This window comes from Trichophyton verrucosum, assembly GCF_000151505.1.
Source record: "Trichophyton verrucosum HKI 0517 chromosome Unknown contig00859_1.f1.exp, whole genome shotgun sequence".
Taxonomy (NCBI): Eukaryota; Fungi; Ascomycota; class Eurotiomycetes; order Onygenales; family Arthrodermataceae; genus Trichophyton; species Trichophyton verrucosum.
In genome coordinates, this window is record NW_003315231.1 from 66264 (window position 1) to 92741 (window position 26478).

Sequence of the window (26478 nt, forward strand, 5' to 3'; positions counted from 1 at the left end):
TATATAGTGTGCAATACCATGGTACATAGAAATACTAACAGCTAGGATATCACTATCCTAAAAGGGAAAACAGGTGTTATGCTAAATAGAACTTTATTAAGGGACTATTTTTTTTGTATAATTTTGGTGTTTTCAAGTAAGACTTAAAAAGCTGCAGAGCCATGAATGATATGATATATCAATCAAACAGATAATGCACTTGGGCATTTCCTACATCCGTTACTTCATAAGGAGCCCGACGGCCCAAGGGACACTGAGTCCTCTCAAGTCGCCATAATGCTGTCCAACACCAAGAAAGACAATAGGTATACCAGTGGCATGTACCATGCTGACAAGCGTACCAACCATATCTCCTACGGTATCACACTTACTAATGATAAATCCATCAAGGCCTCTACCAGGGCCAAAGGCCTGGTTAAAATTCCGAGCTTGCATGACGCTATCGGTGCCAACCAGAGCTTCTCCAACCATGAGGATCTTATCAGGGTTAGCGAATTTGGCAAACTTCTCCAGAGAGGACATTAGTCTCTGATCATTGTGTCGGCGGCCAGCGGTGTCAATTAGAACGACATCAAAGTCGTTTGTGGCGGCGTAAGCGACAGCGTCCTTAGCGACATTAGCTGCGTCTTTGCCATATCCCTTTTCATAGAGTTCGACATGGCCAGCATTTTCTCTTGCACTGAGTTCCTTAAGATTCCGCGCGTGAACACGAAGCTGTTCGACTGCACCAGAACGGAAAGTGTCGCAGGCTGCAATTAGGACTTTATATTTATTCTGTAGAAGGAAGAAGCATAGTTTGCTCAGGTTTGTGGATTTTCCGACACCGTTGACTCCCACAACTGAGATCACGTAGGGTCGTCTGGGCTGTTGCTGATTCGTGGGTGAGGTGACTACCTCAATTTCACGGAGTAAATCAAGTGAAGTAGTGGGAGTAAGTATTTTGCGGAGTGATGATTCCATTCCCGCGCGAAGAGCAGAGTCTATGCTCTGGAAACTGGCCGTCTTCTTACCTACCAGCTCCTTTTGGACACCCTCACAAAGGCGAACTGCAGCTTCACGGGCGACATTTTTCTTCAGCAGGTGATCTTCCATTGCCTTCAGGGGTTTCACCAGATCAGCTTCGGTCAACACTTTCCCACCAACCACGTTGCGGAACAAGCTGCTGATCGCGCCTATGCTAGAGTTGACGACACCAGCAGAGGATCCATTGGCTTTGGCCTTCTCCTCGTCTGCATTCTGAAGAATGGAATGGATTTCATCACCGAGATCCTTAAGAACAAATTGGCCCTTTTGGGTCTTTGTTCCAAAGGACTCGCTGTCAATGGCATCAACTGAGGGCGCTGGTAAGTCTTCCATGGTACCAGCGCCAGTATCATTTGCAGAATAATCCAGTATTTCATCGCCTTCCTCGTCCGCGATGCCATCTGGTCCCCACTTTCTCATCTTCTTTGCTCCAGATTTGCCATTAGTTGACTTCTTTGCCTTATCCTCAGCGCCAGAAGTATTGTTGGAATTGGCGTTCGCGGCTTTACGAGCACGACGAGAAATGCGGCCTCCTGGCCCAGCTTTTGCAGTGATGACCTGGGAGCTTGGAGTGACGGGTCGGGATGTTTCTGGGGTTTGAAACGGAGTGCTGTCACTGAGCACCTCCGTCGCTGGCGCAGCTTGACGCTGCACTATAAAAAGAGGTTAGGAGATATCATATAGAGTATGGCGTGGAGTCCGATCTTACCCGCAAGAAGCCCCGGGACAGGCGGTGGTGGTGGCCCTCCTGTATCCGCCTGTGTAAGCACGTCTCTTTTGCTCTCTGCCCCAAGCTGACGTTTATCTTCGGCCGGAAGCTCCGTGGTCTGGTCAAGTTCCCTTAGCTGTTGCTCGAAGTATTTGTCAAACGGGTAGTTGGCGACCCTGAAACGTGACCCTTTGAGCTGTTCCTTGTATAGGCCCAAGAATATAGTCTTTATATTTTCTAGTAATTCGTCGATCCAGGTCAGATGGAGAAGAGACTGGTAAACTGCCTGTACAAGAGAATTAGCTGACGCTGGTTGCTAATAAGTCCTGAAGTTGACACTCACAACGAAGATAAGTCCGAATCCCTTTGCCTCCGTCCATCTCAAGGTATATTGCTCCTTGTTATACTTTCGAGCAGCGCGGTCGATCCCAGTCCTCTCTTCGATAAAGACATCTTTGATTAGAGCATTGATAATGTGAGTTCCAACTGGAGCGTATGTTTTTGACCATAGGACTACGCCGGACGTAGTTATAACCTCAAAAGCGTCCAGCATCCTGTCTCTTATTCTCCCACAGCGAACAGGGTTTGGTCCTGAGCAGTTATCTGGCCTTCGTCTGCTCTGTATAGATTCGATAATTTTTTGATAACAACTTTCAGCCTATCAACAGCATTTCCACGTGACAAGGATTTATTTGGACTTTGAGCCAAAATAATGTTAGATTGACTTTAGTAGTAATACGATAGAGTTTGATTATGTACTCATTTTTTCAGAGGTTTTATTGGTTTACGCTCCAAGTAAATCACGTGATAGTAATAAATCCAATCCATTTCAACTATTTCGGCTGACTAATACTCATACTCCGTATTAGGTAGGGAACGAGGAGAAAGGGATATGGTATTAAGAGCCTGTAACTATGTTTTGGACAATTCTGAAAATATGAAGTTACTTTGGGGCAGAAAAGTCGAGGCAGTATGGTATTTATAACTCTCTGTGTCAAAATCCATAGCAGCGTACATGAGTCAACTGAGTGGTGGAGATTACCTTAATACTCGCAGACTGCATTACCGCTACAGTGAATGTGTGCAGAGTGACAACAATATGGCAGATGTAAAAAAACCACATACAAGCAATATACACATTGCAATGGAGTAATATTGGAAGTACAACAGGGAGGCATAAAAGACAAAAAAAAGAAAAGAACTCCCTGACGGGGAATCGAACCCCGGTCTCCCGCGCTTGTTACTCGCTTAACAGGCGAAGTTGACAAGCGGAAATCATAACCATTAGACCATCAAGGACTTTCTGATGGAAGGGGGAGGACACCCGTGGCTGATGAGCCAAAACGCGACAGATAACAAGGCAAAAGCCAGGAGATAAGAGTGTGATGAAGACAACCATCCAGCCGGACCAGCAACAGATCAACACAACACCATCGCCATCCAGAGGCTGTCCCGAGGGATACAAGGCATACAAAGCTGTCATGCCATCTTACTAGCTTCCATTACGCCCGTTCTGCTTTTAGAGATCACCGGAAATAAAATCAGGGAACCGACGAGCTCCGTTCGAGTCTCCCTAATTAGAGACCACGCACACACAATGCAGCGCAACACATTTGCACCTCCTCCGGCCCAGTCGCCTCCCCTCCATCATCCTATCCCGCAACATGTCTCTACAGTACCGATGATGCGGTCGCCGCCGCCGCCAGTCTCCCAACAGCCGCAGCCCCAACACCAGCAGCATGGATATAACAATCCTTATCAGCCAAATCCGGCCCAGGGAGGAGGCCAGTTTGGCCCTGGCTTTGGAGGCTTCATGTCAGATCCCACGGCCCAAATGGGGTTTCAGGTTGGAAAAAGTGCCGTCATGGCCGGACAGGAGTATATGGAGCAAAACGTATGTCCATTGTTCTGTTTCCTGCTTGATTATATTTCTTCGTATTTTCTGCTGCGGCACGAGATAGAGATACTGACAGATATTATATAGTTGAACCGTTATGTGTCGATTCCCGCGTTAAAGCACTACTTTAATGTCTCCAATTCATACGTCATTAAGAAGCTTGCTCTCGTCCTATTTCCCTGGAGACATAAGCCATGGTCCCGCCAGCAGGGACGGATGGCTGGCGCAGCCTCCGCAAACGGCCAGATAAGCCAGGCCCAGTACACTTCCATGTACCTCCCGCCACGAGACGACGTCAATTCACCAGATATGTACATTCCCGCCATGGCTCTAGTCACCTACATCCTACTCTCAGCGGTCATGGCAGGCCTACGAGGGAATTTCCATCCAGAGATACTGCGCTCCATAACGTTCATTGCTCTGGCTGTGGTGGTTTTTGAGATTGTCTGCCTCAAGGTTGCCATGTACATTCTCAATATCAACAATGACTCCCAGCTTCTTGACCTGGTGGCTTACTCAGGATACAAGTTCGTTGGTATCATTCTTACCTTGGGGGTGTCCGAGATTCTTACGCCGGGCCAAGGCACGGGAGGCTGGGTTGGTTGGACTGTGTTCATCTATACCTTCCTCGCTAACGCCTTTTTCTTGGTCAGTACTAGAGCATTTTGAAAAACCAGTCAAGCAAAGGATGGCCATGCTAACAGTGATTTTGCGTGTACAGCTACGTTCACTCAAGTACGTCCTTCTACCGGACAGCTCATCCGACGCAGCCATGCGAGGCGGAGCCATGCCGACCGTTGCCCGCTCCCAGCGCAACAGGCGCACCCAATTCCTCTTCATCTACTCGTACATGATCCAGTTCGTCTTCATGTGGATTCTTAGCAGACAGGGCCCCGTCCCATCGGCTGCCACCACTCCCAAAGTGCCCACTCCTGGCACCCTCTCATGATCTATCTCACTCCCCTTAGGCTCCTAGACACATGATAAAAATGATACCAATCTATCTAGCATCTACACCTACATCTATCCTTTAAACGTCTTTAAAAGTATTTTTAGACTAATGAGACCATTATATTTTTCTACCCTGTCAATAAGACAGACAAGCTATACTTGATGACCATTAATATCGGATCTTTGCCTACATATATATCACGCTCCATCTTTTTTAGGATGAAGCGCCTCAAGGGTGCTCCCTTACGAAGCACTTCAAACCCGTTCCTCTAGGAAAGCGAAACCCGTTTAATGTTTCTCTACTGCTCTTCCGTGTTATCACCAACCAGCCGACCTCCAACTAGCACCAATAAGGCGTTGTGGCAGAGTGGTCTAATGCGATTGACTAGAACTTCTCTGAAGCAGATAATCAATTCCCTTCGGGGGCGACGGTTCGAATCCGTCCGACGTCGGCCTTATCTTTTTTTTTTTTTTCTTTTCTTTCACCACACACACACAAGCTATATTATTTTAAACATGCTTTCGGGGATCCTATCCGTGTTAATATCTATTTGTTGCGATAAAAACCGTGTCGTGGCCAGACGTGTCTATTAGCACGGTGTTATGTGCAAGATCCAAGCAAACTTTGGGTGTTGATGCAGCCTCAGGCCATACAACAACCCTACAACAACACCAGAAGTGGTCACAATCCTCAAGGATGCCGACAGCTGCAGGCGAAACCATTCTCGATATCCGCTCATCGTCATAGGTTTACTCTCTATTCCCTGTTATGATTAATATTGCTTACCACCTTTATCCTGTTTGCTATGCTGCACTTCATTCGCTGAGTGTGGGTGCACCAACGTCATACCCTGTACCAGCGCCCGCAGTCTCCCCCCAGGTTCACGTCCAAGTTAATGGTCTCGATGAATGGCCGGATGGCCAGTCAGATCAAGCGGATTAGCCAGCAATGGCCTGTCTGCTTCTTCTTAAAAGCTGCCTGTTGCCACGGAGCTGGCTGCTCCCAACTATTTGACTGTGTCACTTGCAGCATTTGACATATACCATCTTTGAATACGACACTGCTCTACCAGTAGCTCTTTGTAGACAAGATGTCGGGCGTTGGAGAAGGAATTCGAAAGGTGCAGGAGACCCTCCAGGGCCTGTATCCTCATGATAAGAAGCTAGCGGACCTTGCAAAGGATACCACGGACATCCACACTGCCGGCTCAATCACCACGGACCATGGAACAAAGGTCGAGAATACAGATGAATGGCTAAAGGCATCCGATAGCTCAAACTCGGGGCCTTCTATGCTCGAGGATCAGATTGCCCGAGAAAAGGTATGTTTACTCTCCTAGCTTTGTTGATCCTTGGTTCCATAGACTGACATCTAGTTGTATAGATCCACCGCTTTGATCACGAAAGGATTCCCGAACGAGTTGTGCATGCTCGTGGAACCGGTGCATTTGGGCATTTCAAGCTCTTTGAGAGTGCTGCAGATGTCACTTCGGCCGGAGTCTTGACTGACACGTCTCGTACTACACCTGTCTTCGCTCGATTTTCTACCGTCCAGGGAAGTAGAGGAAGTGCAGATACCGTCAGAGATGTCCGTGGATTTGCAGTCAAGTTCTACACTGATGAAGGAAATTGGGATCTCGTGGGAAACAATATTCCTGTCTTCTTCATCCAGGACGCCATCAAGTTTCCGGACTTTGGTATGCACTCCTTTCTCCATTTACCTAGTATACATATACTAAGATCTTGCCTAGTGCACGCCGTTAAACCGCAACCTCATAATGAGGTCCCTCAAGGCCAAACTGCCCATAACAACTTCTGGGACTTTGTCTACCTCCACCCCGAGGCTACTCACATGTTCATGTGGGCCATGTCTGATAGAGGTATTCCACGTTCATACCGTATGATGCAAGGATTCGGAGTCAACACCTTTGTTCTCATCAACAAAGAAGGAAAACGCCATTTTGTCAAGTTCCATTGGACTCCAGAGCTTGGTGTTCACTCTCTTGTCTGGGATGAAGCTCTCAAAATCGGTGGTCAGGATCCTGACTTCCACAGAAAGGATCTGATGGAAGCTATTGATAACAAAGCCTACCCCAAGTGGAAGCTTGGTATTCAAGTCATCCCTGATGATAAAGAACATGATTTTGATTTTGACATCCTTGATGCAACCAAGATCTGGCCTGAAGACTTAGTCCCGGTTAGATATATCGGTGAGATGGAACTGAACCGAAACATCGACGAGTTCTTCCCTCAGACAGAGCAAGTCGCCTTCTGCACCGGCCATGTTGTCCCGGGCATCGATTTCTCAAACGATCCTCTCTTACAGGGCAGAAACTTCTCTTACTTTGACACCCAACTCTCCCGTCTGGGAACGAACTGGGAGGAGCTGCCTATTAACCGTCCTGTCTGCCCGGTCATGAACCACAACCGAGACGGACAGATGCGCCACAAGATCACCCAGGGCACCGTCAACTACTGGCCAAATAGATTTGAAGCATGCCCTCCAGCCAAGGTTGGGGAAGGATTCCACTCTTTCCCTGAAAAGATAATGAGTATCAAGCAGCGAACTCTCAGCAAGAAGTTCCGCGAACACATCAACCAAGCTCAGCTTTTCTACAACTCTCTAACTCCATACGAGAAGAAACATGTTCAGAATACCCTTGCCTTCGAACTGGATCACTGCGACGACCCAACCGTTTATACCCGCGTGGTCAAACGTCTGGCTGAAATCGACCTCCCGCTTGCACAGGCTGTGGCACCTCTTGTCGGGGCAGAAACTCCTCAATCTTCTCCCCGTCCTAACCCGGGCCTGAAAACGATCAATCTAAGCCAGGCAGAGATTAACGAGACCCATCCTCAGATTGGCAGTGGTACGCCAACCATCAAATCTCGCCGTGTCGCCATTTTGATCGGAGACGGCTACGACCCGGTAGCATTTATTTCGGCCAAAACAGCAATCAAGGCTGCTGGAGCCTTACCCTTCGTCATTGGAACTAAACGCCAGCCTATCTTCGCTGCACACCAACATAAAGAAACAGATAAGGGCATCGTACCTGATCATCAATACGATGGTGCGCGCTCGACATTGTTTGATGCCACCTTCATTCCTGGCGGTGAACATATTCGCATCCTGAGCAAGATAGGCCAGATCAGATACTGGATTGCTGAATCATTTGGTCATTTGAAAGCCATAGGCGCCACTGGTGATGCAGTCAATCTAGTTGCTCAGGTGTTAGGCACAGACGTGCCGCAGCTCGAATTCGCGGATTCTTCTTCCGCCGGGGTCGTGGAGAGCTATGGTGTGGTTACCAGCTGTAAGTTGCATGAACCAGAGAGCTTGACGGAGGGAATCAAGATATTCAAGGAGGCCAATGATTTCTTGGGTAAATTCTTCTACCATATCTCTCGTCACAGGAATTACGAGAGGGAACTTGATGGGCTGGCATCTTCGCTTGCTTGGTAAGGATGAGCTTCAGATATTAAGAATTGTCTAATTGTCTAGTTCCTTATCTACTACTTATTTAACCTAACTGCTTATGATCACTTTGTGTGAAGAAAATTAATATGAAATAATAGTTCTTTTTCAGTATTGTGGGATGTATTTAATTGCCTAATTATAAGTAGGTATCCAAAGATAAGTAAGGTTCACACACATAGGAGACACATTCCATCATTTATACATTGTAAGGAGTTTAGCTAATATAGCTATACACGCATCACCCTTATTCCCAGGAGGAAAAATAAACGAAAGACGAAACATAAGAAAGGGTATATAACTACATTCAAACCAGTATTAAAAGCAAAGACGCAGAAAGAACAAAGAAAAACACGTTAACTCCTCGCTGGTGTAAGGAGAGACAGTGGAGTACGAAAGTCACTCCATGTAGTATGTTAGTTTTTAACCAGGAAATAATAACTAACTGCATGTATATATGCAATGTGGGTATATGAAAACAGTTATTACGCCCATCTCCAGGTAGGCCTGTAGACCTCATCTGCCTTTGTCTGCGGAATATTAGATTCGCGCTGTCTTAGGCCCATTTCCACAGATGAAGAGTTCGCCTTGCTGGATTTGACAAGTAAGAGGTGTACAGCAGCATTGATATCGACTGATTCACCAGTATCAGTTCGTTTCAGAGCCCATTTGGCTTCTTCTTCGTCAAATCCTAGTTCATGCACCATCTTTTGCAGAGCCAGGTCAGCTGGGTCTGGGACCACTGGCTCCTGATGATTTGAGTAATATAGTGCAAGACGGCTGGTAGATGGCATTGGTTGGCGGCCTTGGGAGATTTTCTCCTCTACTAGTGGCGGTGTTGGTCGCGGTGATGATACGATTGAGGATGATGGAGATTGGTTTCTTGGACTGAATGCCAGCATTCGAGGAGTGGGATGGAGAAATGGTGTCCCTGATTCGGAGGAAATGAATTTGTTAACGACCACCTCAGAGACTGGAGTTGGTCGCTCGTCACAATTGGGAATGGCATTAGCAATACCCAGCCCTGTGTCGAGAGATACTTTTCTGTTGCGAAGTTCAGCCGCGAAGCCAGCCTGTCTTTGACGACGAGCGCTGTTCTGGCTCGTAATGCTCGATTGACTACTTCGTTTTGACCTTGAGCTTTGGGGAGATGCTCTGGAGGAGTACGATGATGGGTTAGAAGAGGAAAGGGAGCTTGGTCGTGAAGGGAGATCTCGGCAAACTCGTGAGACAGCTTCTTTGAAGAACAGCCTAGCCGGCTCATTTTCCGATTTCACAGGGGCTTGCCAACGAGTCCACCCTAGCGATTTGGCACGAGCGAACTTCTGTTCAACTGGGGTAGAAGGAGCAAAACTGATGAGAGTAAGGACGGCATAAGGGCCTAACGTGAGGAGATATTGAGTCCACTCTTCTATCAGGCTTATTAGTTCTCTGTCCATGTAAATGGTAGGAAAGGGTTGAAAAACTTACCAAGCAAGGCCTCCTCATGTGTAACGTCTCCTGGAGTTACATCCTTATTGTCAAAGACACCATATTTGCGTGCCAATTTACATTTGCCATGGAAAACACTGAGCAGGTTAGCAAGGCAAGTCCAGATCTCTGACATGTCGCATAGTTGTTCTGTGCTTAACCCGCCATTATTTCCTTTGGCAAATCCCTGAGGTGGGTCGAGCAGGAGGTTGCTAATGAACGGCATGGGGCTAAAGATAGATGCAGACGGCCTGGTGTCAGACTCAGCCAGTATACCACCTCTGAGCCAGTCAACCTGAGCCTCGATATCGCTTTCTCTCCCTTTCCCACAGCCGAAGAGAGAGCAGAATGTCCATACACGCCAAAATGCATCGTCCATTTCTGCCGACCGCTGCTCATCCAAGCCTGCCAATGCTCGTGATGTTTCTAATCGAAGAAAACTCTCACAGTGTACAAGAATCATGGATTTCAGAGCTGCCATGGCGTATAGATCTCTGGAATAATGTTGGAGATATAGTTGGGGGGTATACTCAGGCATAGGCTCATCCCTCGCACTGACGGCAAGGCGAGTGACGCCGTCATCATCCCATGGCGGAGTCATCTCTCGCAATTCCCATGCTGGCAAGGACATCAAAGATAAGGTATTTCGAACAAGGGCTAGCTCGTTCTGTTTGAAAATCTGATAAAAGGCTCTATTTGAGAGCGCTAAATTGAACAAATCGTCAAAGTAGCCGACATTTTCAAATATTCGAAGAATAACGCTGTCGACCAACGGTCGCAGTGGACGAGGTGCAGCCTGTGTCGGTTTTGCCTCTTCTCGTGGTGATGGGTCTGCATCGAGCTCTGCAAAACCCGAAGGAATGTCGAGAACCACATTCAAACCAAAATCTAACTTTTCTATCGGATTGATTGTGTGCATTGGAAGTAGTTTGGGAGAAGGTAAATTCAGCTGTGACTTCGATTTTCCTGGCTCTCCTTTCTTTGAGAATGCAGAGAAACGGCTCCATCTTTCCTTAAAACCAGACTGCCCGCCCTTCTGGTTTTTCGTGCGGGTCAGCTGAACCATTTGTTTCGACGCTATACTCTCACGAAGGCGTTCGATACTACCACGCGCCAGGTCCATCCTTGGAGAGTTGTCGTTTTGGATTTCAGGGGCGGCAACGGCTTCCTGTTCGCTCTCAGTGTTGGTAATAGCTCGCTGCAGATAAGCGGGGGAGGGAGAACGGGATCGTGAGTTTGGTTGAGATTCTTTAGTCGATGGTATCGCTAAAAGCTGTGCTTCGAGGTCTTCGGCTGCTTTTTCTAATGAAGGTAATAATGAACTTCGATTGGATTGCTGGAAGGTTTCATCAAGCATATCAAAATCGCTTTCTTGGGGTATTTGGGGCAGGCAGAGCGCTTTTGGTGAATGGGCGGAATGAGAAGCATTTCTAGAGCGTTTGAGTGACTGTCCCGGTGCCTGGGGCTGAGTGAGTACTGTCTCCGGCAGGGGCGGATATGGGGGCAGGGCCTTCATTTTCGATTCTCGAATGGTCAATCTCCTCTTCAAGTTGGCAGCAGGGGTGGGGTGCCCCGATCGATATTCATCGTTGGAGATCACAGCGTCGACGGAGTTAAGTGAAAAAGGTTCATTCACAGTTATTTTTGGGGGTAAATTCCGCGGTATTTGTTCACCAGAACAGCTGACTGATGACCAGGGGTATATTGAAGAACAAGTAGTTGCGGAGCAGCATGTTGGAGATGTTGGTGATTTGGGGTCAGACGAGGCCCGGTTTTTGTTATCCAGCGTGAAATAAACAGTTTGCTTCCTTGTGAGATCGTTATCGAAGGATAGGGGGAGGATTGCCGATTCGTTAGCTGCTGCATTTGAAGGAGATTCGTGAGCAGCGCGGTGTGAGATATGCATACAGCTGCCAAATCCAGTCTCAATGGTAGTTACAGTTGCAGGGGACAGGCAGCATATACTGCTGTCATCGCATAGCCTATCGTCGACACTGTCGCCCATAGTCGCAGCACAGGATCTACATGCAAGGGTCACTGGCGAAACAAGTTCAGGTTCTCCGTCGCCTTCTTCTTCACGTTCAAGCTCCTTTCCAGACCCAAAGGCTCCGCCAACTTCCTTGAAGAGCTCCTGCAAACCTCCGAGAGGGGAATAAGGAGGCAGGGGTGGGACCCTAGGTCTCGCGCTTGTCGTCGTCATACGGCCTCTAGTAGCCATGTCACTGGATTTATCCTTGCTTCCGTGAATTTTGCTCTGGACCTTGGTCTCGAGCTTCGTAGATATATCCTTAGCCCAATGCATACTGCTCTCTGACTGCCTGGCCTGGAGTTTCTTCATCTTCTTTGCAGAAGGCACCAGGTTATTGAGCTTTTCTGACCTCACGATGATCGTCATGGCTGCTGTCTTCCCGCCTCTAGAGTTCATGCATCAGGTCAGCTCTTTCTGCACATCGAACAGTGACAAAAAAACGTCTGCAGGTCATCGCTGTCATCCCCTATCCCCGGGGCATCCGGTAGATCTAAATGCAATGGCTCCCACCCCAAGCTCCCAGGGTTTCATTGTTTCAACGCCCCAAGAAATCACTAGCTTATACCGAACGCATGGATAAAGGACATGATAGGCGGAAGATTTCCAAAAAGCCACGACAGATGATTCGTTTCTCGACGGGATATCCAGCAAAAAATGAGATAAATCAATTTCATAGGCAACGGCCAATCTTCTGCCCAAACAATGGATAGCTGCAGAAGGCACTTGCGCAATCATCTTGAGGCTTCGAAAGCGGGATAATATATATGAAGAGGAGAAAGCCATAGTCCCCATTGTCCCGTAGCATACAGACCCGCTTCGAAACTCCAAAAGAGGGAAATAAACAAGAGGCAGACGACGGAGCAAATGCATGATAGGGTATCGAAAAAAAAAAAAAAAGAACTAACCTCTTTGCAGCCAAAGTATTAGATATCTTTCATAACCTTCGTTATTTCCGGCCTTCAACAACCACCAATTCCCCCCAAACGCATAGAGAAACTGCGCGATGTGTTGCGATGAGAATGAACGGCAGAGTAGTACAGTAACGAATGCGACCCGTTTAGATTAATGGTGGATCAGTCAAAGAAATAGGCGCGCAAATCCGTCGAGCTGGGTAGAAAGGGTAGATCCGTCCTTGAGGAATAGATAATCGGGCGTCCAACAGGCGTTGAAGAATAATAATTGTTGGAAATTGGGCCCTAAAAGGAAATATATATTTTGCTGTTGAGCAGAACTAGTTAAGTGATAGTTGCTTCGGAGGTCATGATAGAGCATACCTGGGAGCCGAGAGTGTATTCATACTAGTTATTTTAACTAGTTATATGAGTATTGTTTACCGTGTGGTTTTCGTCTCTCGATAGAGCAGGAAAAAGGAGTAGCCGCCACTAAAACCTGCGGACCCCAGCAAGAATATGGGACAAGGGCAAGCAAGACAAGGACTGCCTGATTGATATAGATTGGGGTGTTATGTATGTGCCTGCATGCAGCTACAAGGGCGAGGAGTGATAGAACCGGAGCCGTTGAAGGATAAGCCCTCATCCCCCAAAAACACACAAGTGCAGCATGTCAGCACCATGCATATTATGTTCACGGCTGGGGAAACAACCTGATATATGGGTAGGCAATCACATAAGTGCCCGTTTTCGATCATCATCGCCCGTATTTCTCAGCGAATCTTACGGGTTGGAGAGATGGTGTGCAGGGCTGCGCTGCTTGAGAGACAGGTTGGACCAAAGAGACTCAGGAAAAAGCAACGTCGACGCCTCCACTGGGGAGCAGGCGGCGATCAGCCAAAGTGTGGAAAGCCCGTATTGCACGGGAGCAACCAGGCTCAAAGGGGTCTTATGCTTAGTTTTGCTCAAGGCTGGGTACTGTCAAAACCTCCTCCGCTGGCCTGTGCAAGGGGAGGCTATATCGCTGCCCTGATAAGCATCCATCAACTAGTTAGCCAGGGAAGTAATCGATCTAACCCCCAAGCACCCCCCGCCAGCCCGGCGAATCCTAGGAGACAGCTATTATTGAATTTTGATTTGGAATGTCTTCCATGGTTAGCCAAGGATTATTAACAGCATCAAACTCCCTTTTCGCTGTGTTTGTTGTGATAAGCCCAAACAGACTCCACCATGGTTGGAATCTTTCTAACAGCTGTTCCCGTATTATATTGAAAAGGTTCCGCAGCTCTTCAACGTCCGACGGACCCTCCATTGTCAAGCAGCAAGCGAAGACTCATCACTCCAGCACTTATCCTGTGGTCTTGGATGGATATTGACGCGGTGTTTTACCCCTTAACATCCTTGGTGCTGCAGACGCCCTTGACGCTGCAGCAAAAACGGACAAGGGAGGCTGGCCGGGTTCCAGTTCCCCCCCCAAAAAAAAAAGCAGCAGCAGGCCGTCGTCCCTTTCCGGGCCCAGTTAAGCTCCATCCGGGACCAGTAACTCGTTAGATGGAGTGGTGGTTGACGGGGCTCAGCCTAGCCAGCCGTCAGGTCTGCTCCGTCCATCAGCGAGGACATCTGCGGACCCAGCCACGCAGTTCTATTTTTACAGTCAACTAACTAGTTAGTCAGTCACATGAAGCAAAAGCAGCCGCAGCGATGTTTCTCATTCTTACCGATGCCCATATTCCACAGTTGCTGTCCTTACTTATTTATGTCTGGGGCCGCCCGAGAGCTGAGAGGTGAAGTCGGAGGTTGTTGGGTGGTCGTCGTCGTCTCGTCCTTTTACCTACGGCGGAATTCGCTGGCGACCGAACAACACCATAACTAACCCTCCAACTAACCAGCTACGATGCGCTTTTCATCTGCCATAGATTAACTAACGTGGCACTTCCCTAAGCCAAAGTACTTCGACATGATAGCTCCCGGCCAGTTTCCCGTCTTGCAGAGTATCTATTCCTGTCGTCGCTCGTGTTGTCGGAGAAGCTCTATGACGGCTCCATGGAGACGGGCACTTCCAAGTCGCATCAACTCCCCAGATATGCCCTCTGAGTACGAAATATGCTAACTCTTATCCCTTCTAGACTTCATCGCTTCGCCTTATTTCACGCCTTTCAACCTTCTTAGCAGTGATTTGCACTCCAAAGGCGATCTTGGGAGCGGAAGATTTGGCCAGATTATACGAGGATCACGCCTCTGTGAACTCAGTATCCGGCTTTCCACATGGACTTCTATTTATATAACCAACCACCCTTTGCCGTCAGATACGAGAAGATGTGCATGCACGGAAGAAGCGTATATCAAGGCAGAACGTGCTTTTCAACGTCACACAGTGTGTCAACGCAGAGTTGCCGTGAAGACTCAAGACGAGGTGACATGTCTTTTCCTCTCTGCTGCAGTGGTTACGTCAGTGGGCCTGTGGAATACATCACGGTGACTGATTATATATTCACAGAGATGTGTACGGAGTAATGATGTAACTGTCCACTGTAGTGTTCCCATGCGGAGTACCCCATGCACGCTGGAGTGGCCGCCTTAATGTCGACAAGAGGCGACTGGTCCGGTCTTGAAACCCTCAATTCACCAGATGTGATAATTAACGGCAAACGCCTTGACCAGAGGGACCAAGCGGCCGGATAATCTCTTATGTCGATCCCGCCCGCCACCGTGGGAGGGGTCACCTTAGGTAGAGAGCATATTGCTAACACCTACTGTGTACGGAGTAGCCGCTGGCGATGTCAGAAGAATCGACATCTCTGGCCACTGAGAATAGATCAACAACGGTTCCAGGAATCTCTTCGGTCTCTCCGGCAAAAGAGGAAATCAAGAACCAATAACAATTAACTAGTTAATGCACCGAATTGTTTTAATAGTTCCATCAACCCTCATTGGTCATGTAACTATTACGCTGCGCCTCAAAACCCAACCCAACTTCTACCTAATAGTTGTTGATACTTTTACTAGTTGGATAAGATGATCCAGAGACATCTACCTCTTAAGGCTGGTACTTCAGTAAGGGGGCCAAGCCCCCAAGATACCCTTGCCGCCATGGATAGATATTTCTAGGCGCATGAAGACATCTTGACCATGGCAACGCAACTGTCGCGGAGGTTCTAGCGGCGTAATACAACTGCGTATTTGCTCAATCTAGCATAGTTGATGATGGATACTGCGATGTAGGGATACCTTTCAACAGTCGAAGAATGGTTGGTATACTCTATAAGAAGTCAAAGCTAGGTCGATTGCCTTGTCAACAAAAGAGAAAGGGCAGAAAAAGCCATTCCGACTATTCCTTTCTCTGACCAAACGGACCATAACAGTTAGTCGCGTTGATACCCATTGATATTGGCACCAATGATCAACAGACAACAACAGCAGTACCAAAGTCAGATTCTTGTTGGCCGGAATCAATCAAATGCCAATAATAAAGGTATCTCTTCATCATGTCATTTTTATCGTCTGCACACCGGAATCCTGGGAGGCAACGCATTTCAATTAGATCGACCGTATACGGAGAGTTCCCCGGCGGGGTACGGCAGAGACTCCTACTCGAAGGATCATGACCCTCAGCCACGCGGATTTTTGCAGAGCTGTTCAAACAGATAATCTTCGTTGCTTCAACCTCATATTCCCGTTTTCAAATGTAGTATAACGAAGGAACATCCCAAAGGATACTTTATCATGAATATACGAACTCCGGGGTATCATTAAAAGAGACCAAATATGGGCGGTCGAGGTAGGTCTCTTCATCGATGCGCCAGCAACTAACCAAGAACATATACCAAAGGAAGTAGTATAGGACAGGGAAGAATATGTATAAACGCAGAAAGCTGTGTATCTTGCTCTAGGCTGTATATCTTCCAGTGAGTGCTTGCATGGAAAGCGAGACCTGTTTTATATGCAAACAGTGCAAACAGTGCAAACAGCTAGCTGGTTAGTAAGTTCTCGAGTAAGCTTTACACGTGACCTACTTAAAGCTAAGCTTTGACCATAGCTAGCTTAAGTAATCAAGAACGAACGTCACATGTTTTCTTCTTTCGTCACTTAACATAGTTCGTCATCGAAGACGCTCTTCAGCCGCTGCAGAGACGACAGGTTTGGTTATCGTTTCTGCCTGTTTGCTGCGGACGACAGGATAAATATCAGTTCTTCGCCTCTAGAGCTCAAGAATGATTGCTCGTTAGGTGGTTCCAGCTCATCCGGTTAGCCCTTGCAGCAACGCAACGATGGCTGCGAATACCACCCCACCAGCGTCGCCGCCGTCTCCATCGGCCTCATTCTACGATGTGAGCGACGACGAAGAAGGGGATTATAATACTGTTACCCATACTAGCACTGGAAAAGGCGTGAGGCTGCTCTATTCCAAGAGTAAGGTATGGCGCGTTTCTCTTAGGCACGAGAAATTCAACTAGAGGGGCTACTTACGCTGATCAATTGTCACAGGTCTACGTTCATCCAACGGCATCTTCAAAGGATAATATACCCGGTTTTATTGCCCTGGTTCAGCAAAAGCCTGCTCCCTCTGCTCAGCGTGAGAGTACTTCGTCCTCTTCTCCTTCCTTGGATAAAACCGTTGATCCGTCATCGCTTTTACTCTCTTGGGTGCCTGAGGCATCTCTCGGGGATGAGCGCGATGTCTACGTTAAAGTAGACCTATCAGACGATAACTCTCCCCCACGGACATCCTACTTGGTCCCTCCACTACCTACAACTCTTAGTAGTGCTGGTCCTATCGGATCTTATGCATTTGCTATCCCATTGTCACGTATATACTCACTTTTGGTCCGACCACCCAGTCTAGGGTGGTGGTTTGGTAGCGTGGTTATCAACACAAAGGCAGGAGATAGTTTTCCTGCACTATTCTTCCATGATAGTGAATGCGAATCTACCATACTGCAAAAAAAGAAACGGACAAAGGAAAATTTTGACCCCTTCGCCGATGATGGAAGCATGTTCTGGGGTGGCGACGAAGTACTCCGATGGTTACGGAGATACGTGGACGTTCACCGCTCAGGGGAGGATCCGAGTGCCTACCTTATCAACCCAACTGAGGAAGACAAAACAGCTTTTGGACAAGCTAAGGGCAAGTTGGAAAATTCTAGCGGCCAACCCGGTTCCAGCAAACCTCCTAAAGATGCAACAATGGACCCATTCACAAAAGCTCTTAAGGAAACAAGGTGGATGGTCCTTGAGCAATTTAGCAAAATCACAACTTTCACTCGCAGAACTGCTCAAGATATTGCGGATAACCCCCGACTACCTCCTCAAGTAAGGCGACTCATGAGAAACCCAGAAGTTCAAACTTTACAGGACGAGTTTGACAGTGCCAGACTATATCTTGCTCGTTGGGCGATGGGTATTGCAGAACAGAGCGAACGTGAGCGCAACCAACGAATATGGACAGCAAACGATGTCCTGGCCATGGAGAATAGCTCCGTTGGAGAGTTCGAAATTCTGGATATGGAAGCTGCCCAGATGAGTATCAGTGATAAGCGAAAAATAGTTACTTTGGAAGAGTGGAATGGATGGTTCCATAAAACCACTGGAAAACTCCAAATCACCGTTGAAGAAGCAAAGGAGCGTATCTTCCACGGCGGCCTTGAACCAAACGATGGCGTTCGAAAAGAAGCATGGCTATTCCTTCTAGGGTTTTATGACTGGGATAGTAGCGAAGATGAACGAAAAGCCATCATGAATTCACGACGAGATGAGTATATCCGCTTGAAAGGTGCTTGGTGGGAGCGTATGATTGATGGGGCTTCCACACCTAAAGAGCAGGAATGGTTTAGGGAGCAAAAGAATAGAATAGGTTAGATACCCCCCTTGACTTTATGGTTCTCTAAAGCCAAGCCATACGTCAAGTCTTCAGATGGCTAACTACAAACCATCCCTTGGTGTTCTCAATTCAGAAAAAGATGTTCACCGGACAGATCGTCATATCCCCCTTTTTGCCGGGGAGGACACACCTCATCCAGATCCAGATTCGCCGTTTGCTGAAACTGGGACAAATGTCCACCTTGAACAGATGAAAGATATGTTGCTCACTTACAATGAGTACAACACAGAACTTGGGTATGTACAAGGTATGAGTGATCTTCTTAGCCCCATCTATGCCGTGATGCAAGACGATGCGATTGCATTTTGGGGTTTCGTTGGGTTCATGAACCGGATGGTAAGCGTCAGCCTGAATATTCCATACACTTATCGTATCGTCTACTAATACATATATCAGGAACGAAACTTCCTTCGAGATCAATCTGGGATGCGCCAACAGTTATTGACCCTTGACCAACTCCTTCAACTCATGGACCCCAAGCTTTACCTACATCTTCAGAAAGCTGAGAGCACCAACTTCTTCTTTTTCTTCCGCATGCTCCTAGTTTGGTTTAAAAGAGAATTCGAATGGGTTGATTGTCTCAGGCTCTGGGAAGCACTATGGACAGACCATCTGTCTAGTAATTTCCATATCTTCGTCGCTTTGGCTATACTAGAGAAGCACCGTGACGTTATTATGGCACACCTTCACCACTTCGATGAGGTCTTAAAATACGGTATGTCGTTTCCCTGTTAATGTTATCAGAGTTGGACTAAACTATCAATAGTTAATGAACTATCAAATACAATCGACTTGATACCAACATTGAGTAGAGCGGAGGCCTTATTTCATCGGTTTGAGAAGAAAGTTGAAGCTATTGACAAGAAGTACAACTTTCCACAGGCACCTGTTCGTCAGCGGACAACACGTCCAACACCTCAGGCCAATACCACTACATCACCCGCTAGAGATAGTTCTGCCACAGCTACTGGAGCTAGCCCATCAGGCGGTACAGGAGCAAAACCCTCCAGCACGCCCAATACGAAGCCTGACTCTGAGGCCACTTCTGTCCAGATAATTACCCCTGACCTTCGCAAGCTGCTTAGCCGGGAGGTGGAAGTCATGGATGCTAAAGAGGTCCGGCAACATACTCTTCTTGGGGCGAAATGATTATTTCCAGTGCGTGCATGAAGCTACTTCTACTCTACCATTCGCACATCTGGACCTTTTCTTACGAGTTTCCTTCCTGTATCATTTTATCAATATATTGCACTTAAGACTAGTATATTGCGGGTATCTGGGAGTTTCAGGTGCGATGACAACATTTATTGCATCGCATACGTTTTGCTGTCCCGTTATTACCTCCCCATAGGCGTTCGGGTTCTTGGGTTACTGAGTAATTAATATCTCGGAGTCGCGGACACAGAATATGCACATATTCATACTACGTTAATAATAGGCACTGTACGAGTCTAATGAAATATAATAATCGATCATGATTCCTATCAGAAAGGACTAGTCGACTTGAGATAATAGGGGTATATGTTCAGAAGAGTATTGCAATGCGAGAGACATTGAATCAATCTTACAGAAATGATTCGCTAAAAGCTGAAATAGCGTATGACCGGGGGTAACCAAGAAAAAATGAGAAGGGGAAAAAAATAAAGGAAGATGGAATAGGAGCATAGTAAAGAAAAGATAAAAAGGAAAAGAAAGGCTGAGGTAAAAGAACGTGGTACTGGAGATTAAAAGAGAGTAGTCATGGCGTTAGATGGAGGAAATAAAGATGAAAAATAGGAGATCGAAATGGATATCTTTGAATAACGCCGGTCCAAAAATCAAATCACTCACTCACTTACCCACAACATGCGACCCAAGAAGATGAAATAAAAATAAGATTCCGAATAGAAAGAAGATAGTGGTGAAAGAGTGAATGGTGAAGTAAAAACGAAGAGGTCAACTATCAAGTTGCACTACTCCTTTTCTTTCCCTAGTCGGCGTAAAAAGACTCGTTTGTTAAGTGACACGCCTCCCATATCACTTGCGCTCCGGAGTTTATTCTCGCCCCGAACTTTGTTCATTGCAATGCTGTTTGTCGGGCTCTGTTCATTAAGAGTTGCACTGGGCATGCGTCGAAGGACTCCAGAGCTGCTACGCATGGCAGTCATGGATCGCTGGGCTCTAAGAGTAGATGAGCTCCTTCGTGCCTGACCCATGACATCTTCAACCCAGGCTTCGCTCTCCGGACTAATGGTATGTTGTTTTGATCGAGGTTTGGGACCAGCTAAACCAAGTGGTGTTGAATGAGCGGCGCCAGTGATTGTGGAAAAGGAGCGGTGGGATGGAGTGGTGTTAAATGAGTGATCCCCTACAGCCGAGGTGCTCACAGAAGTTGCGGAGGATAGTGATGGGCGTCGTTGTGAGGATAAAACAGAAGAGTTGCCAGGACTAACACCTTCCTCAGATAGTCTTTGAATATTGGCAGCGGTGAGGTTTGGTAGCAGATCTGCACCTGAGCCGGTTGCACGTCTTGCTCTCCGGACTGCTAGAGAGGACCCCGGGCGAATATCCATAGCAGAGCCAGGTCGCGAGGGAGGTATGGGTGTGGTTCGACCATTTGTAGTAGGGGTTGGCGCCCGGGGATATTTGCTGACAACGGGAATTCCTTGTACTTCAAATCTACCGTCGATTATGCCTCTTCTTCCGTGATGCATGGCATACTCGCGAAGATATTCACCGAGGTCCGCCCAACCACCGCCAACGCGTACCATTACTCTCTCTCCAGTTTCGCCCACTAATCGTACAAATAGTTTGACTGGGGCTGCTTTACCACCTCTATGAAGGTGATATAACCGCACTTCATCCGGTCCAGGGTTATTGCGACGCCTAGGGCGAGGTGCTGGCGTAAGGGTAAGTGAAGGAGTAGGTGTACTAGAGCGAGACAGCGTTGGAGAAGGAGGATGGACGCGGCCTGAGTTTGGCGGCACTCGTAAATTGTCCGGCGCAGGTGTTTCATTGGAATCCTCGCTTACGGTAGATTTCATACGGATTTTAGGAATAGTATCCAGTATGGAATGTATCCTGTCATCGAATTCATCATGTGGTACTTTAACGGGGGTTCTGGTCCCTGAGTGGGATCTTGTTTTGAGAGGAGGGGGTATCAACTCTAAAGAATCGGCATCCGGGAATGTGTTATCTGCTTCTGGAGATGAGGAATGAAGGAATGGGCTCAACCTAGAGGGAAGGTCGAGGGGTTTTAGGGGGGTGGATGAAAAATTTGTATCAGCAGAGCCTGTAGAGAGTGACGACTTCTCAAGATATAATGGTTCAGAGCTTGCACTGCGGCGCAAATGTGATAACCGCGTAAAATTTGATAGACGGCCAAGATTTAATTTTTCTTGTAAACGAGGGGAGGAGGATATGCTCGCGGATGAAATAGATCTCCGCAATTCGGATTTTGTGGAAGTGCCTGGGGTTAAGCTATTTCTTCGATCAAAAGTTGAATCCCCAACCTGGAAAACGATTAGTAAACGCAGTTACATTGAATGCAAGCTGCTTGACGTACCTGTCCTCTTGGTGATATATCAACCGATCCGATCGATGCTGTGCTTATTTGTGATTTGCCATTCGGGTGGTAGGCTCCATGCTGTCCATACAAGGAGGCAGCCTCGTCATTGATATAACGTGCTAGGGGTAAACTCATAGTTCTGCCAAATGATCGAAGGGATGGTGGGGTCTGAAGGTCCGGAGAAGGGGATGCGCTATTTGTGGGACGAGATGTGGAGTTTTTCGTTACTTCTGGAGTATGGTGTATTACCGAACCGCTGGAGCTTAGGCCAGGCGATGATGAGAACTGTGCTGGAGTCGCTGGAGAACTCAGGGGTTGGGCAACGTTAAATTCTAAGTCTTCTCTGTCAGGGATGAAGCTTGAAGCAGCAGGGGAGTCGACAGGACCAGCCATATCGTTCTGCTTGATGGTTGCATCCGAGCCAGACGGAATTAGTTGTAACCTAGACGGGACGTTGCTCTCGCGCTTACTGGACCTTTTACGCATGTTGGCCAAGGGCGTCAGGGGAGCTGGTGAGTTATCAGGCGACATGTCACTGTAGTTGTCCGAACCTGGGCTGTCAATGGCGTTGAAATCAAGGCGGGAGACCGGCCTAGTCGTGAAATCTTCACCCTGAGTACCATCGTATATTGCTGAATTGGGAACGCGTGGAGACTCAAAGTTCGGGGTGTCATAATCTTGAATATTTTTGGTAACAGCAGTAGCCCGACCATTATTCGGAGTAGAACAGGAAGTAATCCCTAGTTTTTTCACAGGATCTTGAGATTTACAAGGAGAATTTTCGGGGGTATATCCATCGGACGAGTCGGCAACGGAAGATGTAATTGCCCGTGATTCACCAGTGTGATTTTCCCTGATAGCAGGTAGCAAGGGCTGTGGCGTCAAAGGAGTAAAGTGAGAATCAGGCCCTGTGCTAGGGCTGGCAGTGTGATGTTTGACCACTGCCTCACTGTGTTGGACTAATGGTTCAGCTACATCATCGGAGCTCTTTTGTGAAGGGTGTGAGACATCTGGCACTGATTCCTCTGAAGACTTTTGCGCCAAATACTCGTCAAGTTCGCGCTGATATAGACATTTCAACTCATTTTGCACTGCTCTTCGTTCAGCCTCAAATGCCCAGCTGGCAATTCTTGACTCAATGGCCTCCATGTCATCGATCCAAGTTTCGGGTAGCGAATCTTCTCTCCCTTCGAGGATATCAAGCATCCTATCAATCCGGCGACCGAGAGATGAGACCATGGCCTGCAGCTCTCTCCAGCTGGACCTGAAACATTCTCTGGAAAATAGGGGATCATCAAGCTTAGGGAGTAGGCCATTTTGCAGGCGGTTAAGTGCATTGGCAATAGCCCGTTTAGTCTCCTGAAGGTCCAAGACCAGCCCTGGAACATGATTAAGAACAAGGAGTCGAGCGTGCCAGTTGCTAAGCAGATTGTTCAATCTTGATAGCACGGGTAGGGCCCGTAGAATAGTAGCTGTTATGACTGCGGTGAAATCACTCATCTTCAAATAGCTAGCTAGACCGGAGCTTGTGGACATGGTGCTAGCAGCAGAAGGCGGACGGGATCGTGAAGGAATATGAGCTGTTAAAACATGCTCCTTCAACTCTTCCACATCCAGAGCTTCCATGCCGTCCTTTATTTCCTTGATTCGGGTTTGATATAGTTTCAAGATGCTTGCAGGCAAGCTTCCAAAGTATATTTCCCGCTCAGTCTCTGGTATGGCAGAATTTCCGGTCTGAGCCTCATCATAACTCCTATCGGAGCTCTTCTCAAGCTCTTTCGGGGGAAGAAACCCATTTCTTGCATTCGGATCACGAGCGGGATCCGGCCAAAGCCAGGAGAGGACCTCAGTATGCCATTCATTGAGTTTCTGCGCGGCTACTGCGGCTCTTATGCCGAATGCACGATCCACGGTTGAGACATCAGATATGCTCTTGGCCAGAAGGCTATGCGGAGTGTTTTTATGTATCGGGATAGCGTCGGTAGCAGAGAGGACTTGCAGCGTCGTCTCTGGAGAAAGGTCTGAGAGTAGAGGATCGAGCTGGTGAGAGAGGAACTGCGCTCTCCGTTCCGGGGAGCGTGAGGGCGAGCGTGGAGATCGCGAATGGCGCGGAGGGAGGCGGACAGCCGGGTCTAGAGAGTCGAACGGGGATTTCGCCATAACTAGTGTTCGTCCAGGAGCATCGCCAGGCCCCGGATTCTATGGCGTTTGGTGAAGTTGTGGGCTCTCAGCTTGCTCGGCACTATATCTCTGTCTGCTTTAAACGGCGTCTGGGGAGGTCGGCATGGCTTAGGAGAACAAGAAATCCGCGCCGGCAACGAGCAAAGAGCGACAGTATACAGGCATACCAAGCGAAATCTTCCGTTCCAGAGCGAGATTCAGACGGCGAGAGGAAACAGGTGCTGGATATCTGCCATCGCAGTTGGAGATGCCGGAGGTCCGTCAAGCATTGCCTCTCCTCCGCGTCCACCTTTCTCGCTGGTTCTCTGGAAGAAAGCCTGCAGAAAACGAATGCGCTGTCAAGTAGAAAACCCAGCACCGTAAGCCATAAAGATGGTCATTCGCAGGCTGCTCTGTTTTTGCTTCTTCTGCTGCTGCCTCTTCTTTGGTTGTTTTGGAGGTCGTGGAGAGAGAGGAAAAGCTGAGGTCGCGATGGATCTTTTTTTTTATTAGTTATTAGTTATTTGCTTCTTGTGGCTGCAACCCGAAAAAGGAAAAAGACAACCTCAAGCCACAGCTTCAACCAGCGCACTACGAGCTGGCTAGACGACTTTTATACGCCTTACGACCTGATCTACGGCTTCGTCGTCGGCTTCCCTGAAAATAGCAGCTACCTGAGACAAGCGTCTGGCCTGCTCGTTTTTTTTTTTTTTTTTTTTTGCAACCAGCTTTGTCCTGGAACTAGCTGGGCCAGTTGGACACTCCTTGTTTCACACCGGCGGCAAGCTGCGAAACTGCACAGGGAGGGAGGAATCAGATCAGAGACCACACGCGGTTTACAAGGAAGAAAGGGACAAAAGAGAAAAGAGAAGAGAGAGAGCTCAAGGGCTTCTTCATGTCTCTGGCTGCTGCTCGCACCGGACGATGAAGCGTACAGGATGCGTTTCAAAAGCCAGCTCACGAACGTAGCGACGTTCTCCAGTCAGTAGCAGCAAAATCTGACCCATAAGTTATCTGTTTTTCAACGCGTCAGCTCTGGGGACTATTTGACTAATCCTTGCTGCTAGAATTTACGGCCTCCCTCTCGTCACTTGGCAAGGTCTGCTGGGTGAGGCTCGAGGATGAGGTCGTCCGATTCTCCATAATCCCAGATCAGGGGACGCAGGTCTGGGCCCAGCTCCCAATTGTATGTATATTTATCTGGACTTGGACCATGGAAGAGGGCCATGGCGACAAGTTGATTTTAATTGGAGATGACCATGGGCTAAGAGACGAGTAGCACACTGTTTTCGACTCATATTCTTTTTCTTCAGTTGCAAAGGTCATAAACTTGGAGGTGCCAATCGGTGCCCTGCATCGCGCGCTAAAGTCAGCCACCGGCGCTACCTCTGCGCAACTACGATTGACCAAAAAGGGGAACCAGCCTCAACTCGCCCTGACAGTGGTTACCTCGTCATGGACGTCGGGAAAAGGTGCGTCTAACTCAGACGAGCCCGCAAGGGCTAGCGGCTCCCGCCCGGCAAATCCTCAGTCTCTTGAAAACGGCGGCGCCTTGAGCGGGATACCAGCCGCAGAGCTTCTGCAAGACGGACCCCGGGAACGTGAAACGATTGTGACACAGGAAATACCCATCCGCGTTCTTCATCCCTCCGCAGTCGAGGGAGTGCACGAACCACGTTGCCGTGACCCGGATGTACATATCATTCTTCCCAGTCTCATCCAGCTCAAAAGCATATCCGAACGTTTCACAAAGCTTGCCACTGATGCTGCATCCAGTAAAGCAGGGAATGTCAGTGCTGGTGGCAACGGCAATGGACCTGCTCTAGCGGGCGGGAGTCATAGCAGCGGCCCTAAGTTGGAACTTAGCGCCAACATGCACGGGTCATTGAAATTGGCCATTGCTACTGATGCTCTTCGCATCTCAAGTGTATGGGCAGGACTAGTGAATCCTCCCCTAGACCAGGCAGATATGACCCAGAGCGAGATCGCTCAGCTGCCAAGTGAGCGGATGAGAGCCCGAGCAGCAGATGGCGAGGAAGGATGGGCAAAAGTAAGGATTGACGGTAAAGACTGGGGCCGGGTACTGAGTGTTGGTAGATTAAGCCCCAAAGTCGTTGCCTGTAAGTATTTTTATTCTTCCTTTATACTTGTTGTTCCCTCTTCCTCTGCTGACCCTGTAGGTTTCATTCATGAGACGGCCCTGGTCCTCTATGTTTACCTCCCCGGAGGAATAGGTGGAGAGGACTCCTGCCTAACATATTACATCAACTCGTATGCTAGCTAGGTAGGAACTGACATTCAGGCGCTGCCAGGAGGTTGGCTGACGAAATTGATGATATATTAAGAATAATAATGCTATAAAGTACAGTTAACCAAGGGAAAGCCAGAAAATTATACATGCAAACGAAGTCAACACAAAGTAAGCACAGTCAAGATTTTATAGTTGCTC

The 26478-nt window shown here is 48.0% G+C and overlaps 8 protein-coding genes and 1 pseudogene across 9 annotated transcripts; 6 read left to right on the forward strand and 3 right to left on the reverse strand.

Moving 5' to 3' along the window:
• Window positions 1–219: 219 nt before the first annotated feature.
• On the reverse strand, window positions 220–2285 carry TRV_06976 (uncharacterized protein; the record flags this gene model as incomplete). The annotated part of the gene is made up of 3 exons (XM_003018919.1): window positions 220–1676; window positions 1733–2018; window positions 2076–2285. 3 exons carry the CDS (start codon window positions 2283–2285, stop codon window positions 220–222), a joined length of 1953 nt encoding a protein of 650 aa, XP_003018965.1.
• A 1044-nt stretch (window positions 2286–3329) lies between these two features.
• Window positions 3330–4578, forward strand: TRV_06977 (uncharacterized protein; the record flags this gene model as incomplete). The annotated part of the gene is made up of 3 exons (XM_003018920.1): window positions 3330–3626; window positions 3717–4277; window positions 4351–4578. The coding sequence occupies 3 exons, from the start codon at window positions 3330–3332 to the stop codon at window positions 4576–4578; spliced, it is 1086 nt and encodes a 361-aa protein (XP_003018966.1).
• Window positions 4579–4933: 355 nt separating this feature from the next.
• Window positions 4934–5032, forward strand: TRV_06978 (annotated as a pseudogene). The gene has a single exon. The product of its transcript is annotated as a tRNA-OTHER (tRNA).
• A 639-nt stretch (window positions 5033–5671) lies between these two features.
• On the forward strand, window positions 5672–8043 carry TRV_06979 (mycelial catalase Cat1; the record flags this gene model as incomplete). Its single annotated transcript, XM_003018921.1, has 2 exons — window positions 5672–5902; window positions 5965–8043. 2 exons carry the CDS (start codon window positions 5672–5674, stop codon window positions 8041–8043), a joined length of 2310 nt encoding a protein of 769 aa, XP_003018967.1.
• Window positions 8044–8540: 497 nt separating this feature from the next.
• Window positions 8541–11950, reverse strand: TRV_06980 (F-box domain protein; the record flags this gene model as incomplete). Its single annotated transcript, XM_003018922.1, has 2 exons — window positions 8541–9466; window positions 9526–11950. The coding sequence occupies 2 exons, from the start codon at window positions 11948–11950 to the stop codon at window positions 8541–8543; spliced, it is 3351 nt and encodes a 1116-aa protein (XP_003018968.1).
• Window positions 11951–16712: 4762 nt separating this feature from the next.
• On the forward strand, window positions 16713–18300 carry TRV_06981 (uncharacterized protein; the record flags this gene model as incomplete). Its single annotated transcript, XM_003018923.1, has 2 exons — window positions 16713–16859; window positions 16930–18300. The coding sequence occupies 2 exons, from the start codon at window positions 16713–16715 to the stop codon at window positions 18298–18300; spliced, it is 1518 nt and encodes a 505-aa protein (XP_003018969.1).
• Window positions 18301–18355: 55 nt separating this feature from the next.
• On the forward strand, window positions 18356–19471 carry TRV_06982 (uncharacterized protein; the record flags this gene model as incomplete). Its single annotated transcript, XM_003018924.1, has 3 exons — window positions 18356–18658; window positions 18719–19037; window positions 19089–19471. 3 exons carry the CDS (start codon window positions 18356–18358, stop codon window positions 19469–19471), a joined length of 1005 nt encoding a protein of 334 aa, XP_003018970.1.
• Window positions 19472–20274: 803 nt separating this feature from the next.
• TRV_06983 (uncharacterized protein) lies at window positions 20275–24029 on the reverse strand (the record flags this gene model as incomplete). The annotated part of the gene is made up of 2 exons (XM_003018925.1): window positions 20275–21813; window positions 21867–24029. 2 exons carry the CDS (start codon window positions 24027–24029, stop codon window positions 20275–20277), a joined length of 3702 nt encoding a protein of 1233 aa, XP_003018971.1.
• Window positions 24030–24297: 268 nt separating this feature from the next.
• Window positions 24298–26313, forward strand: TRV_06984 (uncharacterized protein; the record flags this gene model as incomplete). The annotated part of the gene is made up of 4 exons (XM_003018926.1): window positions 24298–24392; window positions 24550–25010; window positions 25097–25215; window positions 25309–26313. The coding sequence occupies 4 exons, from the start codon at window positions 24298–24300 to the stop codon at window positions 26311–26313; spliced, it is 1680 nt and encodes a 559-aa protein (XP_003018972.1).
• Window positions 26314–26478: the final 165 nt, after the last annotated feature.